Source organism: Myodes glareolus, chromosome 3 (assembly GCF_982192425.1).
Source record: "Myodes glareolus chromosome 3, mMyoGla1.1, whole genome shotgun sequence".
Classification (NCBI taxonomy): Eukaryota; Metazoa; Chordata; class Mammalia; order Rodentia; family Cricetidae; genus Myodes; species Myodes glareolus.
In genome coordinates, this window is record NC_142028.1 from 76,393,172 (window position 1) to 76,410,599 (window position 17,428).

Sequence of the window (17,428 nt, forward strand, 5' to 3'; positions counted from 1 at the left end):
ATGGGAGCCGGTGACCCCCTTGTCTGTGAGGGACCCTGGGGAGTGTGAGACAGGCTGATAACCATGTCTTAGAGGTTTCTTGCTTTTATAGATGTGCTTTATGAATTTTTGGGAAGGAACTGACAAACGGAGCTCTCTGGGAAATTTTATCTGGGAACAAGACAGCGTGAGCTCTTTTTTGTTTGTTATTTGTTTATTTGGTTTGGTTTGTGTTTTTGAGACAGGATCTTGCTGTGTTGTCCTGGATAGCCTGGTACTTGCTACATAGCCCAGAGTAGCCTTGAGTTTACAGTGGTTCCCCTGCCTCAGTCTCCCAGGTGCTGGGGTTACAGGCCTGGGTTCTCTTAGTTGTTGATAACTGGTAGCTTCCTCTTGAGTGTGGCTAAGGACCTCTGACTTAACATAGCTGGATTTTGAAATTTTGTGATTTTTGGCTTGCTTGCTTGAAGGATCTTTCAGCTACCGTCGAAATGATTTGTGAATAAGACCCCACTTATAAGCCACATGGTGGTAGTGGTGCATGCCTGTAATCCCAGCACTCGAGAGGCAGAGGCAAGTGGATCTCTGTGTGTTTGAGGCCAGCCTGGTCTACAAGAGTGAGTTCCAGGACAGGCACCAAAGTTACACAGAGAAACTCTGTCTCGAAAAACAAAACAAAATGAAAAAGGACCTCTCTTGTTAGTACCGCTGATGGTGAGGGGAGATGGAAGAGTCGGTTCTGGGAAGAAGACAAGGCACGTCGGCTGGTCATTTCTGTAGGAGACTTTGCCAAGGTTAGAAGACCACAAACGATTTGGACGAAGGTTTCTAATCTGGGTTTTAATTTCATGTACTGTGATTTCTCACACCATTTTCTCTCCAAGGTAAAATTATGACGACTGTAATTGGCTGCCACTCACAGGGCGGTGCCAGGGAGCATGATGGCATCAGACATCTTCCTCTGGCATGCCATGCGAGCTCCAGTTCGGATCAAGCTGCTGAAGCTGACTTTTATTGCCCGCTGCATGCCACGATCGGCTGACTATAAATTAAATCCTCTTTTCCAAAAGCCATTTTCCATTAGTGCTAATTTGTTTGCTTCTCATTTCTACTGATCGTTAGAATCTCTGCTTGTGAGCACCAAATTGAAAATGATTTCTTTGATGTTTCAAAAATTTTTTCTCCCCTTCTTGGATGCCATTTGGCTGCAACTAAAGAACATTATGGTTTTCAGAAGAACAGCTCTCTCCAATTACAATTTAACTGACCGTTCATGGCACCAAATCCCTGTCCTCAGTGTCCAAGGGTGACACCACGGCTGGCATCGCTGTCCCTGTCGTTGCCATAAAACGCCTCATAGACCTCGCCCTGGCCTCCTGGGCTGGAGCTTCCGCCACTCTGCACAGGGCTTTTGAGAAGGTGGTAGTTTTATGTACCTACATAGCGTGGACAAGCAGATGCAACCACCAAAAGAAGAGCTGGCTGATTTCTCATCAGCCAGCAGGCATTCGTTAAACATGCCCCGGGACACGGGGACAGGGAAACCAACCTCTCCCCTTGAGCTCAGCCTCCAGTGAGAGGAGGGTTCATTTTGACAGCACAGGGAGAAAGGTGAAAAAAGGACCACAGAGACAAGAGCCCAGAGTGGCCCGAGGGTTAGCTGGTCGCTGCTAGTGTCAGGGTAGCGTTGAGAGCTGTGGAAGGGCCTGGGAGATTGAGAACTGGAGGTCTAGTCGTATGAACATGGATGGTGATAGGGTTAGGTAGGGACCTCTTTTAAATTTTATTTTTTATTATTATCACCTGTGTGTGAATGGTGTGTGTGAGCATGTTCAGGGTCATCCTTTGCTACATAGTAAGTTGAGGCTAGCCTGGGCCACATGAAGTGTATGGTATTAGCCTACCTTTAAAGTGGCCCTACATTCTATTCCCAGTGCTGCAAAGAAAACTGGAGAGGTGGGCTGGGGGTTCTGTCTAAAGGGCCCTGAGCTCTCAGGAGCCTGCTTGGAGAGGTGGGCTGGGGGTTCTGTCTAAAGGGCCCTGTGTTCCCTGTCAGCCTACTTGGCTCCTCCCTTTCTTTCGTCCTCCAGAGCCACTCAGTCGCCAGTCCTGAGCCACGGTTCTGCTTCTGCCTTCTGCTTGGTGTCCTGAGCATGGCTTCTGAGCTGGCACCCACTCCAGTCTTGCCTCTTCAATAATCTTATTAGTTACTTATTTTAAAGTTTTTTTTGCTGTTTTATGTGTATGAATATTTTGCCCATGTGTATGTCTGTGCATATGTGCATGCCTGGTGTCTGTGAAGGCCAGAAGAGGATGGCAGATTCCCTGGAAATGGAGTTACAGAAGGTTGTGAGCCACCATGTAGGTACTAGGAATCAAACCCAGCTCCTCCTCCTTCTCCTCCTCCTCCTCCTCTTTTTCCTCCTCCTTTTCTTCTTCTTTTCAAGACATGGTTTCTCTGTCTAACAGCCCTAGCTGTCCTGGAACTAGCTCTTGTAGACCAGGCTGGCCTACAAGGCTGTAGTTACAAGCAGTTGAAAGCTGCCCAACATGGGCTCTGGGAACTGCACTCGGGTCCTCTGAAAGAACAACAAACACTTTTAACAACTGAGCCATCTCTCCAGCCCCATTTTCCAGTCATTGTAGGCAATAATCTAGAGATTTCCAAGCCGGCTTCAAACTCACAGAAGTCCACCTTCCTCTGCTTCCTGAGTACTGGGATTAAAGGCATTTACCACTGCTGCCCAGCCAGGTTCTTTAATACAATAAAGAGAAGGCCCTGTACTGTCCCCATACCTTGTGCCCATCAAGATCTGAGTCCGTCTCCCCAGGGCCGGCTATTCAAACAGGGCTCACGCATGCTCAGATCAGTGCTCCACTGCTGAGCTCCATCCCCAGCGCACAGTTGCAGAAAAGATTTTAAAGTCCTCAGGATTGGAGCACCACCAAGGCTCAGGCAGGAATCAGAAAGACGTCAGACTTATTCGCGGAAGCAAAGGGGAGACTTTGTTACATGAAGTCACTACACCCAGGCTGTCCAATTGGGGTAGCCTCCAATAGAAGAGGTGTTAGCGAATTTTCTGGGACTCACCTACAGATGCCACTAGAGAACATGCCCCAGTAAAACAAGGGGGGGGGAATCAAGGAGCAAGGTGTGCAATGCTACAATCAAGAGAGGCAGAAGGAAGCCCCAAGGCAGCATTTCTACACCAGGCTTCATCCTCAGCCCCACCGGAAGGAGAAAGAGGTCTGTGGACACAGACCTCCGGGGAGAAGCAGACACTAGTCAGCTGTGGGCTAAACATTTAGAAAAAACTACTATTACATATGGAACATTTGCGGGGCAAATCATTGCGGATAATTAGAACTAAATGATTGGAGCGACGCGGTCATGATTGACTCTTGGTAAAAGCCAAGCTGTACGGAAAGAAAATGTAATAGTATTTTATTGCTTGGCTGAAGAGTTTATTTACTTGGTCAATAATGTAAACACTATTGATTTAACTGTAAATTGTGGGAAATTATATTGTGAGGATGGGCACGAGGAAAGGGAGGGTTGGGGCGCTTCAAGAGAACTAATTCCTCATCCGCCAGAATGATAAATAATAAATTTTGTCCAGGATTGATAAATCAAGTATTAGTAGTGTATCAGTTTGCTGAGGCTACCATGACAATGAACCGCGGGCTGGGTAGGTTAAACAACAGGAATGGAGATGGAGCCATGGCTCTGAGGTGACGACCACTGGCTACTCTTTTTTTCTTTTGTTTTTTGTTTTTTGTTTTTCGAGGCAGGGTTTCTCTGTGTAATAGCCCTAGCTGTCCTGGAACTAGCTCTTGTAGACCAGGCTGGCCTTGAACTCACAGAGCTCTGCTTGCCTCTGTCTCCTAAGTGCTGGGATTAAAGACGTGAGACACCACCGCCCAACCATTCTTTTGCTTTTTGTGACATGGTCTCACTATATAGCCTTGGCTGGTCTGAAACTCACTCTGTAGACCAGACTAGCTTTGAACTCACAGAGATCCACCTGCCTCTGCTTCTCAAGAGTTGGGATTAAAGACGTGTGCCACCACACCCAGCCCTGGTCTGTTCTTGTAAAAATACCTTCATATTAAACAAAGGTTCACCTTAATGACCCCACTCTACCCTGTCAGGGCCAGAAAGATAGCTCAGTTGGTAAAGTGTTCACTTCACAGGCATAAAGACCCAAGTTCAATCCGTGGTGTCCACATTTAAAGAGGAGACAGAGGAAACTCAGAAGGAAGAGAAAGTCAGACATGCTGTCATTCTTGTAATGCAGCAGAGACAAATGATCCTGGTCAGTCAGCAAAGCAAGCCTTGCCTCGTTGGTGAGACCCGGGAGAGTGAGAAACCACATCTGAGGGATGACATCCGAGGTTCACCTTGCCTGCAGACTGTCGACATCTGCACACTGGCAAGCACTTGTGTATACACACAGACCTTCCCTCCAAGCAAGGCCGCGGTGGGGATTTGGGATTTCAATATACATGATGGATGGAAACACAAGTGAGCTCATACAAGTTGTATGTGCATTTGTTATTTAGAAATATGGAAGAAAATACCAGAAGAGCTAAAAATGACTGTAGTTTGTGGAGGGGGGCGGGGAAGAGGCAGCATGTTGCTTTGAGTTCACAGACTGGAGCCCAGTCTGGTTCCAAGCCTCCTGTTCCTCCCAGGAGTGCCTCCAGGGCCCTAGGGAGGCTGCACGCACCTCTCACCTCCCACAACACCTTGTAGAGAGCTACTCGATCGGCCTTCCCTGCACACTTAAGAATTAAAGTTAAGTGTGCTGGGCACAAGAAGGCTGAGGCAAAAGAAGGTCATGTTTGAGTTCAGCCGAGGCAACATCATTCCTTCTCGGAGGAAGGAAAAGCAAAGAGAAAGGAAAGGAGAACAGAAGGCAAGAGTGAGCTTCATCCTGCGGAGCATCCTGCCTGGAGTTTCCTACCCCAGAATAGCTGGGTGCTTCTCTGATAGCATTCGAGTTCTGACCCTATGAAGAATCCATCCTGATAAGGTTAATGCTGGAGTCTCATCCCCTCCACTCTGGGGTCCCCATCTTCTTAAGGTCAGTTTGACTGTTGAAGGTGGCTACAGCCTCCGACTGCAACAAGACTTTGCCATAATTGATGGCATCCCATGAGGGTTTGGTCATTTTTTGTGTGTTTAAGTTGATCCACTCTTGTTTCCCCCCCGCAGTTCTAAAGGCTGATCGGACCCTGTGGAGTCTTCCTGAAGCTGTGTGGGCACCCTTCCCAGGAGAACAGACTCCGTGTCCTCTGGAGAGTAGTGGAGGTTGGTATGTATGTACGTCTGTCTCAGCCTGCCTCAGATTATTGCTCCCTAATAAAAGTCTGATAGCAGGGCCCCATCAATATCTCAAATACATGTGAGGAAACGTTAATTTAGAATCAATTTTAGGATGTTTCAGACTGTAAAGTCCTTTTAACTAGATCTCTGGCGAAGATGTAGGAGCACTTTATGGGACTGTAAATTTCATGTTGAACAGTCTATGTGAAATACACATCTCCCCTACACACAAGCTGTTCCCTCCATATCAATCATGGCCACCGCACGTAATGTTTCACAAATATTCTGTAAATCACAGAAAACCCCATGATAATGTGAAATATGACTTTCACTTGTCTGTCAGACGAAAGCACCGCGCATGCCTCCATCCCATCAGCCCTAACGTTTGTTATGGATAATAACACTTTCAATCACAACTGTTTTTGGGAAACGGGTTTATTTTAAACCTTCCCTCCCCCCACTGCAAACACTCTCCCAAGGACACAGGCTCCTACAGACCACAGCCCATTAATCCAGCTACGGAATAAGAAGTTGTTCTTCCTACTAACTTTACTTTGCGTTGTTTTAAAGAGTTAGAATAAATGCCTTGGATACAAGGTTAAGAAGAACTTTGCCAGCCAGGCAGTGGTGGCTCACACCTTTAATCCCAACCATCAGGAGGCGCAGAGGTAGGCGGATTTCTGTGAGTTTGAGGCCAGCCTGGTCTACAAAGAGAATTCCAGGACAGTCAGAGCTGTTATAGAGAAACTCTGTCTTGAAAATCAAAAAAAAAAAAAAGAACAACAACAACTTTGCTAAACTAATCAACAGAAAGGCAGAAAGGGGGTAGGGTCTCAAAAGACCCCAGTCTTCCACCTGCTTGAAATGCGCTCTGAGAGACACTGGGGCTTTTAGCAAACACCTTCTCCCCTACCACCCTGGATTCCTCTCTCCTGGCCTTCATGGGGATGCCAGGCATGGTAAACCTCGTCTATAAAGCCATCACTGGGTGGTTGCCAAGGCAGGAGTATTCCTAGAACTCCATGGCCAGCCAGTCTAGCCAAGCTGGTGAGTTCCAGGTTCAATGAAAAACCTTATATCAAAAAATAAGGTGTCAGGGTCAGGCATGGTAGCACACACCATTTATCTCAGCACTCAGGAGGCAGAGGCAGGCCGATCTCTGTGAGTTAGAGGCCAGCCTGGTCTACTGAGTGAGTTCCAAGTCAGCCAAGCCTAAATATTGAGAATCTATCTCAAAAAATAAAAATAAAATGTAATACTAAGGTAAAGAGCAGTTAAGGAAGATACCAAACACCAATCTCAAACCCCCACATGCATGTTTTCACACATGTACGCATACCAACATACACACATACATGTCCATCCATGTTATGCCCAGATGCGCAAAGTCCCCCAAAAATCAACAAGGAAACCGAGTTCCATATGTAAAAGCAAAGAGCCTTTATTTTATACAAGTTTGCAAACTCAGTCTCTCTGTGTGTCCAATTTGGAATAATAATAATAATCCGTGTGTACTGGAATAATCGGAGAGCCCCAAGCTGAGTTAGAGTTGGGTTTTATAGTAGTAAAGGTGGGGGTGAGGGATTTCTAGGGTTCAGGACCCCTGATTGGCTGACATTTGTCTAGTCCTGGTGAGTGTGCGCTGACAGGTTATCCTATCTACAACAGTTGGAACGTTAGGCATTTCCTTTGGATAGTCTGTTCTTGGGTGGTGCTCAGGCAATCTTGGTTTGTGGTTCAGGGTAAACTACTGAGACTCAGGCCTCCATTAAGCTTGGGTTACCCATCATGGGTAGGTCCAACACTGGCAGGTGATAATGGCTGAAAGTAAAGAACTTGCTTTGGGTGGTCTCTTTCTCATGGCTGGCTCCTACAGTCCTTACACATGTGCACATCAACATATACACATACACACGTGCATGTTCACACACCTGTGCACACCAACATATGCATGTACACACATACCCACATTTTACACACATGTTTAACTGAACTCCTGTAATCCAGCACTCAGGAGGCTGAGGCAGGAGGTTTGTTAGGAGTTCAAGGCCAATCTGGACTAGCAAGACTTTGTCTCAAAAAATAAAGCTAACACTGTGGCACCGTCCTAACATGGGGAAACAGAGACAGGCAGATCTCTGAGTTCAAGGTCAGCCTGCTGCACAATGTTGTTATTGAAACAGTCTCTCTCTCAGCTTCAGCCCATGCTGTCTTTGAAATCCTCCTCCTCCTGCCTCAGTGTCTGGAACTGTAACTTTGTGTCACTGCTGGGCCACCACGATATTTTGAGCCCATTATAGCTTGGCAAAAGCCTGCCTGCTCAAGTAGCAGGTAGCCATTCCGAGAGTGGATTTTTTTTTCCCCTAGTGTTGGAGATCAAACCCAGGACCTTGCACATGCTCAATAAGTACTCCGCCTGTGAGCTACAACCCCAGCCATCACCCATTCAAAACACTCATTTTGTTTTGTGCAGTGCTAGGGATGGCCCTCAGAGGCTCTTGCAAGCATTGCAGTGAACCACGCCCTCTGCGACATAGTGTGGCTTCTGCACATAAGTCCATCAGCGCAAAGGTCCCCTAGCCTGCAGCAGATCAGTAGTCAAGTGCAGCCCACAAGATCACATGGTTCTAAACATTGTGGTCCCCCATTTTCTGTACCTTGTAGTCAGCGTTGGGACTGGTGGAACATGACTTCTATAAAGGAGCAGGCGGCAATCAGCCGCCTCCTGAGTTTTCTGCAAGAGTGGGACAATGCCGGCAAAGGCCTGAGAACACAGATTCTTACCAAGTTCATCGAAACCAACGAAGGAAAGACTGGCCCTGAGCTGGAGCTGGAGTTTTCCCAGGGAGCCAGCTTATTCCTCATACGATTGACCACCTGGCTCAGAATCATGTATCCTTTGCTGAACTGGTGGGAAGGGGGAGTCACTCAAAGAGAGACAAAAGCGTATATAGTCGAGGAAGTTTTTCTCTTGGGTCCAATATTTTAGAACTGAAAAGAATAGCCGGGTGGTGGTGGCACACACCTTTAATCCCAGCACTTGGAAGGCAGAGACAGGCGGATCTCTGTGAGTTCAAGGCCAGCCTGGTCTACAAAGCGAGTTCCAGGACAGGCTCCAAAGCTACAGAAAAAACCTGTCTTGGGGGGAAAAAAACTGAAAAATGATAAAAAAAATTCCGAAAGTCAAGAATTCTATTAACTTTCTGTCTTTCCGACTCTAAGTATATTCTTATTCTTACCTCTGTTTGTCCTGAGGCTTGGGGCAGCTAGTTCTCTGTCTAGGTCAGATTTATGTTTATTCTATACTTGACTTTCCCCTAGGGACTTTGTTTTTGTTCTTACCTCTTTTCCATTTTCTGTATCACCAATTTATTCCTCATCTTTTATTTTTATTATTATTCTTATTATTAGTGTGTGTGTGTGTGTGTGTGTGTGTGTGTGTGTGTGTGTGTGTATCCTGGCTGTATGTATGTCTGTGTACCACATGTGTACCTAGTGCTCTAAGGCCAGAAGAAGGCATCAGATCATCTGGAAGTGGAGTCACAGATAACTGTAAACCACGACGAGGGTGCCAGGAATGGAGCCTGGGTCCTCTGGAAGAGCAGCCAGTGCTCTTAAGATCTGAGCCATTTTTCCAGCCCCACCCCACCCCTTTTTGGGGGAGGTCAGAGTCTTCTGTAGCCCAGGACAACCTCAAATATCATATTGCTAAATATGTCCTGACCCTTCTGCCTCCACCACCCATGTGCAGGGACCACAGATGGGCATCACTGTGCCTGGCATTAACTCTAAAAATGAAAATTAAATCCTAGCCTCAACCCTGAGCTCACCCAGCTGAAAAGGTCACTGTGTCTCCCCGTCTCCCACTGCAGTCTCACTTCCGCTCGCCCAGCTTCACCAGCAAGGTTCTCTGGCTGCCGAGCCCAGTGGCCACATCCTCATTCCTCATACATGACCTCTTGATGGCATCTGTCAGTCACCCCTTCCCACTTCTCAAAACCTTTCCCTTGCCGCCTGTAAGTTGGCTCTCGTGCTTTCTCTTTTCTTCAGGCTGACTCTCGGCCTTCCTTCCTTAATTCCTGGTGTTACTTGAGCCTCTGTCCCCTGCCTTGTCTGTGCTCATTCCATTCTCTTTCTCCCTGAATAATCAAATCCATTATTATGATGCCAGCTGGAAGAGTCTCCAATTTCCTTCCTGAATCTGAGCTTATTTACCTAGAGATACCCAGCTACTGGCTCTGCTGATGCCACAGGCGAGCTCTTACATTTCTGCTTTAGGAAACTAGGTGAGTGGGAAGAAAATATAAAAAGAGGTGCCCCTTCAATCAAGAGCACTGACTGCTCTTCTAGAAGTCCTGGGTTCAAATCCCAGTAACAACATAGTGGCTCACAAACTTCTGTAGTGGGATCTGATGCCCTCTTCTGGTGTGTGAGCGCACATGCAGACAAAACACTCACATATAAAATATATAAATAAGCATTAAAAAAATCGTTTGGGGACAAGTTGCAGCACCTGTGCTGTTAGGGGTCCTGGAGGTGGAGCCACGGGAAACAGCGGGGTTGCTGACAGTGGGCAAACTGAAGCTGTGCTGAGAGAGAGAGTGCTCCCAGGGGATCTCTGCAGACCTCTTCTCCCCGAGCTGGGGCTAGAACCCAGGACCTTACACATGCTTTGCAAACTCCCTACCACTGAGATCCACCCCGGCCCACTGTTAGGTATTTTTCTTCTTTTCTAAACCCTCTCCTCTTCTATGAGCCCCTCTCTTAATTCCTTTTCCTTTTTAATTAAATGCAAACTGCCAGTCAGTCTCGCACCTTATCAGAAGGCCTAGTCAGCAGATGAGAGGGTTCAACCCTGCCGTGTTCCTTGATTTTTTTTTTTTTTGACAAGGTCTCATGTAACCTACGCTGGCCTTGACGTGCTGTGTGGTCAAGTGTTAGGGTTTCTGTTGCTATGATAAAACATCGCCATGGGAACACCTGGGGAGGAAAGGGTTTAGTTCATTTTACAGCTGATAGTCGATCATCTAGGGACTTCAGGGCAGGATCTCAGGAAGGTTCCTGGTGGCAGGAACTGAAGCAGCGGCCATGGGATAGCACTGCTTACTGGCTGGCTCTCCATGGCTAGCTCAGCCTGCTTTCTTCCACTATCTGCGAACCCCAGTTCAGAGGTGGCACCTCCCACAGTGAGCTGGGCTCCCCCACATCAGTCAGCAACCAAGACAATGCCCTGCAGGTTTGCCTACAGGCCAATCCAGTAGAGGCATTTTTTCAGTTATGATTCCTTCTTCCCTGATGTCCAGAAATGTGTCAGGTTGACATAAAAACTAGCCAATAATAACCTTGAACACCTGGCCTTTCAAGTACTGGAATTCTAGGTGTGCGCCTTCCCAGCCTGCCCTCTTTCCTGACTTAGCACCCTGGCGACTCGGGCCGGGTGTTCGAACACACAGCATCTCAGCAAGTGCAGGTGTTTTGCAGGAATTTAGTGGAGTCTGGTGGTATAGCTGCCGTGCATGGGAAACATCAGCCCCTGAACTCTGGCTTCTGCCCAGCAACTCAACATTAGCCTCACCAGTTCCCCACGGCCACTTTGTGTCAAGCCTAGACTTGGTTTTCCTTGTTTGTCTCAGCATTTCCAGGGCCCACAGGGTGAGATGAGGGAGGTACCTGCCCTGACACTGGCTTCATCTGAAACCTTGATACTTTATCATGAACTTTATACTAACTTTTTTGACTTGGGTTTGCTTTGTTTTGAGACAAGGTCTCCCTGTATTACTCTGTCTGGCCTGGAGCTCATTAAGTGGTCCAAGCTGGCCTGGAACTTGTGGAACTCTTCTTGCCCCCCCCCCCCCCCGCCCACCAAGTGCTGGGATTAGGTATGCGAGTGCCCACCCACACTTGACCTTGATGTCAGTATTTTGAGTATTATGTTGAAATAGGATTTGATGAAGTCAAAGGGAAGGAAAGAGAGCAAAGCAAGTTAGGCCTGTGGGCAAAAGTCTGTAACCCTGGAACTTGGAAAACGGAGGATGATCAAGAATTCAGGGTCATCTTCTGCCATACAGCAAGATCAACAGTTCAATCTAGGCTGCATGAGACCCTGCCTGTCAGAAAGAAGAAACAGGAGAAAAAAGAAGAAACATAGTGGATTTGATTTTGGAATTGTTTTTTGTGCCCCATTAAGCTTCTGACCTAAAGCAAGTGTGTCCCTCACCTTGCCTAGTTTCAACCCCTCTGCAACAGCCACGGTTCCTCCATTTTCCCTTTTCCAGACAGGAGCTTGCTGTGTGGCTGCTGCCCTCAAACGTGTGACTCTCCTCTCTGGGCCTCCCAAGTGCTGGGGTTTGAGGAGTGCACAGCTAACTCTGTCCACTGCCCCCTCTGAAGCCCTCTTCTCTGTCACCATGTGCTTCTCTGCCTCTGCTGCAGGGTCTGTCATGCTTCTAAGGGGCGTGCCTGCTCGCCTCTTCTCCTTTGTAGTCAGTGCGTTTAACACGCTGGGCCTCGTGCCTTCTCCACACATCACGCGTCTGTCATTTAGAGGACAGCGAGCCACTGTTGACAGGATGACTGTCAATAGACCCCATTTCTACACCAAGACTCATCCATAGCTTACCTTTTTGGTGATCCTGCCATAGGAGTAGCCAAGTAAAAGTGACGGTATTGTCAATTAGAGGTTCCTCCCACCAACTTCTCCAGTTATCCGCCTGGAAGGAAAACAGACTGGTATAACATCGTCATCCTTTGCAGAACTGACCACATAAGCCTAAACCTTTTGTTGCTCTTAAACTCCATAACAGGTCAGTACAACCCATGATAGTGACACTGTTAGCTGCCAGCATTCGGGATGCTGAAGGAGGACCATCTTGAGTTCCAGACTAGCCTGGACTACATAACAAGACCCTTTCATAAAGACGGGAGAGAGGGAGGGAAGAAGAAAGGGAGGAAAAAGAGAGAGAGGGAGGAAAGAGAGGGGAAAAGGAGGAGGGAGGGAAGACAAGCATGTATAGTAACTGACTGAAATCAAGACTAGGCTGAGACATGGAAAAGAAGATGCCAGATGCTGGTCAGCCTAGCTAGGAACTTAAGACAGAGAGGCAAGAACGGGAAGGGGATCGGGATGAAGAGAGGGACAATGCGGCAATAAAGAGATGCCTGGCCCAAGCTATGAGAGCAACAGGCAGGGGAGCCTGCCTTCAGAGCAAACACTGTTTTTGCAGTAAAAAGCCTTTCCTAATGAGCCAATCTGTCTCTCCTTCTATTGGCATCCTGGGAACTGGGGTGCAGCAGAGATAATTTGCCTCACAGCCCCCCCAACAAAGCACCATTACCTCCAGCCCATTACATTAGCCTGTACCAGTCCTGGAGGCTCTCAGTCATCCTCATGAACTGCAATAATTCCAGCTAATTTCTTAAGTGTTCTAAGAGCCTGTGATGTGTTATGAGCCTAGTAATTGTTGACTGGCTCCCTTTCTGCTGTGGTTTGATTTCATACCTTGCATTTGAGCCGAAGCGTGCTTCGGATGCTTTATTACAGCAAGGCTTTTTGCAAAGGCTCACATTAAAAAATAACATTAAATGCTGAGGTTGTTTTAAATCAGAGTTTAATTTTTCCTCCATTTCCTGTTATTCTTATTAGGAAGCCGTGCAATTCTTCATAAGGATAGTGACCTCCAGTGTAAAACTTTGAGCAAGTACAGAATGGAGAATTAACAATAAAGCTAATTCTTTGTTGTTGTTTGTTTTTTGTTTTGTTTTTTGAGACAGGTTTTCTCTGGGTAGCCCTAGCTGTCCTGGAACTCACTCTGTAGACCAGGCTGGCCTCAAACTCCCAGAGATCCACCTGCCTCTGCCTTCCAAGTGCTGGGATTAAAGGCGTGTGCCATCATGCCCAGCAGAAGCTAATTCCTGGTAGAGACGTCTAAGAATGAGGCCTAAAATCAATGAGCTGTGCCGAGACCCAAGGATGCACCAGCTGTGGCCCTGAGAGGCTTGGGAAGTTGACCATCAGTTTTCTCCACACACTTGGATTTATGGGAACCTCTTTGCTCCCTAGGGAAAGTACAGAGCCCAGATGGCTTGATTGTCCTAGAGGGACTTCTTAGAGAGCAAAGGAAGTCACACCCCAACACACAATGTGCTAGCTCTGTCCTTCTGCCAGGGGTTCCCCTCAGGGTCAAGGGCACAAGTCAGCCACTTGCTCATCCTGGGCCCTGGGCAGTAGTACTAGGAATCAGGCCAAGTGGAAAGCCATCTGGACACATTCCTTAACATTGCTGCAGCTATATGACTGGCTTGGATCTAGAGAAGCTCCTGAGGTCCATTGGCATCTTCTTGTCTGCCGTGAGCAGGTGTGTCCCATTCCCAAGAGACTCTGGTCTCAGTCGCAAATCAGGCTCATGGTGTATTCAGTCCACTTGGGGCCATAGGTTCTAGGTACTAGAAGGTATATCAAAGTCCTTGGGATGGGCTCAGAGATGACTGGTATTCTTCTGTAGTTTCTCCTTCATCTTGTTTCCCATTGGCCCTTCCCTAGTAAGCACCCTGTTGGTTGAGTATTGTATATTTTTTAAAAGTAAAATAAAAAACCACTTTTATACTAGACTAGGGAATGGGGAATTTATTGGCTCACTTAGCTGAAAAAGTCCAGAGGGTGGACGTACATATTTCAGGCCTCATCAGGCCCAGGGGTTTTTCTGAGTTCTCCAGGGTTTCATCTCTTTATCCCTCTCTTGCTCCTTTTCTCACTCAGTCCCTGTATTCAGAGGCATCTGTGTACTGGGGTCCTCAGACCCTCCAGAAACCATCCCTGTAGCTCAATTACACCTTCAAGGGAGTGTATCTATTCCCATGAGGTCTAAGTGAACCAGCATAGGCCACTTAACCTGCCTTCTGCAGAAGGATGTCAGAAGGATGGCATCCCCTGTCACATGTTTGCCCCACCAAATCCACATGGCCCTTGAGTGGAGGAAGCATGATTCACCAGAGGACAATTAAAGTGCCATTATAGGAAGAAGAGGCCTGGGAATAAGGAAAGGGAAGGGAGAGGGAGAAAGGAGAGAGAAGGGAGGAGAGGGAGCTGGCCAACTGTGGAAGCTCACACCTTAATCCCAGTAGGCAGGAAGCAGGGGCTTTTGCAAATTCAAGGCCAGCTTGATCCATAGCAGTCCTAGTCTACATAGTGAGACCCTGTCCTAAAAAAGCAGGAGGGCAGACACAGAGACTAGAAAGAGACAAAGCCAAGAATGCCTGTTGGATTTCGTTCCAGCATTTTCTTGACTGGACACAGTAGCATATGCTTGCAATCTCAGTTTCTCCAGCAGCTGGGGCAGGATAGTAAGTTCAAGACAGCATAGTGAGTTCATCTAAACAAATATATAGCTGGGTGGTTTTATCACACACCTTTGACCCCAGCATTTGGGAGGTGGAGGGAGTTAGATCTCTGAGTTTGAAGGTAGCCTGGCCTACAAAGTGACTTCCTATATATGCATACATACACACATACATGCACACACATATATATACATATAGTCTAATACTTATACATTATAATATGTTTTTATATATTATATAGTTTGTAAAAGTCCAAACAATTCTGTCTCTGAGATGTGGACATCTGCTGGGTTGGAGGCAAGTTTGTGAAGGTAGTACCTTTTCCTTGAGTGCCTTCAGTTCAGTGTTAAGGAGCCTTGTTGCAGAATATTTAACTATGCAAAGATGTGTTGTATTTGTTTAACTATATAAAGATGTGTTGCTTTTGTTTATGTTGTGGAATATTTGTTTAACTATGTAAAGATGTGTTGCATCTGTTTAATTATGTAAAGATGTGTTGCTGTTTTACCTTGCCTGCCTAAGGCACCTGATTGGTCTAATAAAAAGCTGAACAGCCAATAGGGAGGGAGGAGATATAGGCGGACTTTCAGGGCAGGGAAGGTAAGTAGAAGGAGGAATTTAGGCTCTGGAGAAGAAAGAAAAGAGATGCCAGAGAGACATCAGGGGCCAGTCAGTCAGACACAGAGGAAACAGGAAAGTAGGACATACAGAATGAAAAAAAAAAATAAAAAGCCTGAGACAAAAATGTAGATGAATAGAAACAGATTAAATTAAGTTAAAAGAGCTAATGGGACAAGACTAAGCTAAGGTTGAGCATTCATAATTCACAACAAGTGTCCGTGTCTTTATTTGGGAAGCTGGTTTGCAGCCCAAAGAAAATGCCAACTACAGAGCCACTCAAACATCTCATTTTTATGGTCTCCTCTCTGGACAGCAATCGGTACCTAATAGAATTTCTTGAGATTGGAGGTGTCCTAACACTCTTGGAAATACTTGGCCTAGAGAAAATCAAGGAAGAGGACAAGAAGGAATCCATCAAACTACTTCAGATTATTGCAAATAACGGCAGGAAGTACAAGGAACTCATCTGTGAAAGCTACGGTAGGTCCTGGGTGTGCCAGCCTGTGGACACCATATCTCCCAGAACTTGGTTAGAGTGAACAGCACCCACCCTGCCGAAAGAAAAAGCTGTCAAAGGGCAATGAGGCACAGGGAAACATTTAGTATAGTTCCCTCGGTGAGCTTTTCTGTCCATGTCACAACCAAAAGACCAGATTTATGGCTTCCCTGATTCTTTATTTGCTCAAACCCTGAGACAGTGGTGCACACCTTTAATCCCAGTACTGGAGAGACAGAGGCAGAGTGATCATTGTGAGTTAAAGGCCAGGCTGGTCTACAAAGGAGTTCCAGGAAAGCCAGGGATACCTAGAGAGACCCTGTCTCAAAAAAACCAAAAGTAAATAAATAAATAAATATTGCTTGGGTATAGCGGTGGGTTAACAGCAGTGGGTGCTCTGTCGGAGGGGCCAGGTTCTATTTCCAGCACCCACACAATGGCTCACAAATGTTTGTAACTTCATTTCCAGGAGATCCGGCACTCTCTTTTGCCTTCTGCAGGCACCAGACTCAGTGGTGCACAGATATTCATGCAGGCAAAATACTCATAAGCTAAACTTTAAAAAGACTAATAATTTAAATTAATGAATGCCTACTGTGCTGGGTATATATAAAGGTGTTAGGAGAGAAGGATGAAAAATATGGCCCCTAAAACTAAATGTGCTGGTGCACACCTGCAATCCCAGCAGTTGGGAGGTAAAGGCAGAAGGATCAGAAGTTCAATCTTAAGATCAGTTCATCCTTAGCTGTACAGTAAGTTTGAGGACAACCTGAGTAACACAAGACTCTGTCATCATCATCATCATGATAATAATAATAATTTATAATAATAATAGTAGTAGTAGTGTAGCAGGTTTTCTCAGACTGCCAGTCCCCAGATCATGACACAGAGACTTATTAGTTATGAATGTTCAGTCTTAGTTTAGGTTTGTTTCTGGCTAGATTTTTTAACTTAACCTGTTTCTCTTTATCTGCTTTGGGGGTTTTTTACCTTTCTTTCATCCTGTATGCCCTACTTTCCCTGCTTCCTTCTGGCTGGCCCCGGGCATCTCCATCTCTTTCTCCCTCATTCTCTCCCAAGCCTAGATTCCTCCTCCTACTTATTCTCTCTACCTGCCATCCCTGTCTATCCATTCCTTGCCTAGCTATTGGCCATTCAGCTTTCTAATAGACTAATCAGGTGTCTTAGGCAGGCAAGATGAAACAACACATCTCTCCAGAGTTTAAAAAAAAAATTCTTCAACATAAATAAATGTAACACAGCTTTGCCTAGTTAAAGAAATAGTCCATAACATTTCTCCCTTTTGTCTAAATAAAAAGAAAGGTTTTTAACTTTAATATAGTAAAACTTTATACACTAAGAACAGTTATCAAGTAAGAATTACATTTACGTGCTGGGTGGTGGTGACGCATGCCTTTAATCCCAGCACTCAGGAGGCAGAGGCAGGTGAATCTCTGTGAGTCTGAGGCCAGCCTGGTCTACATAGTGAGTTCCAGGACAGGCTCCAAAGCTACGCAGAGAAATCCTGTCTCAAAAAAACAAAACAACAGAAACAAAAAGAAAAAAAAATGAATTACATTTACAATCTCCACTTCTTTTGCATTTGACAATTTGGAGAAATTACTCTATTATCTATCCTGTCTTGATAAGTCCAAAGTTTTGTATCT

At 46.2% G+C, this 17,428-nt stretch overlaps 1 protein-coding gene across 5 annotated transcripts in view; it reads left to right on the forward strand.

The window, feature by feature from the left end:
- The window catches only part of Armh1 (armadillo like helical domain containing 1), a 46,558-nt gene that overhangs the window by 8,008 nt on the left and 21,122 nt on the right, over positions 1-17,428 (forward strand). For all 5 annotated transcript variants that reach the window (XR_015737515.1, XM_087904684.1, XM_087904683.1 and 2 more), the window contains 4 exons: positions 5,198-5,293; positions 7,973-8,200; positions 13,594-13,662; positions 15,579-15,745. Coding sequence is in view for 4 of the 5 variants with exons in the window: in XM_087904684.1 (XP_087760810.1) it covers positions 7,995-8,200; positions 13,594-13,662; positions 15,579-15,745 (442 nt within the window). In the remaining variant the exon portion in view is untranslated. The remainder of the gene's footprint in view (positions 1-5,197; positions 5,294-7,972; positions 8,201-13,593; positions 13,663-15,578; positions 15,746-17,428) is intronic.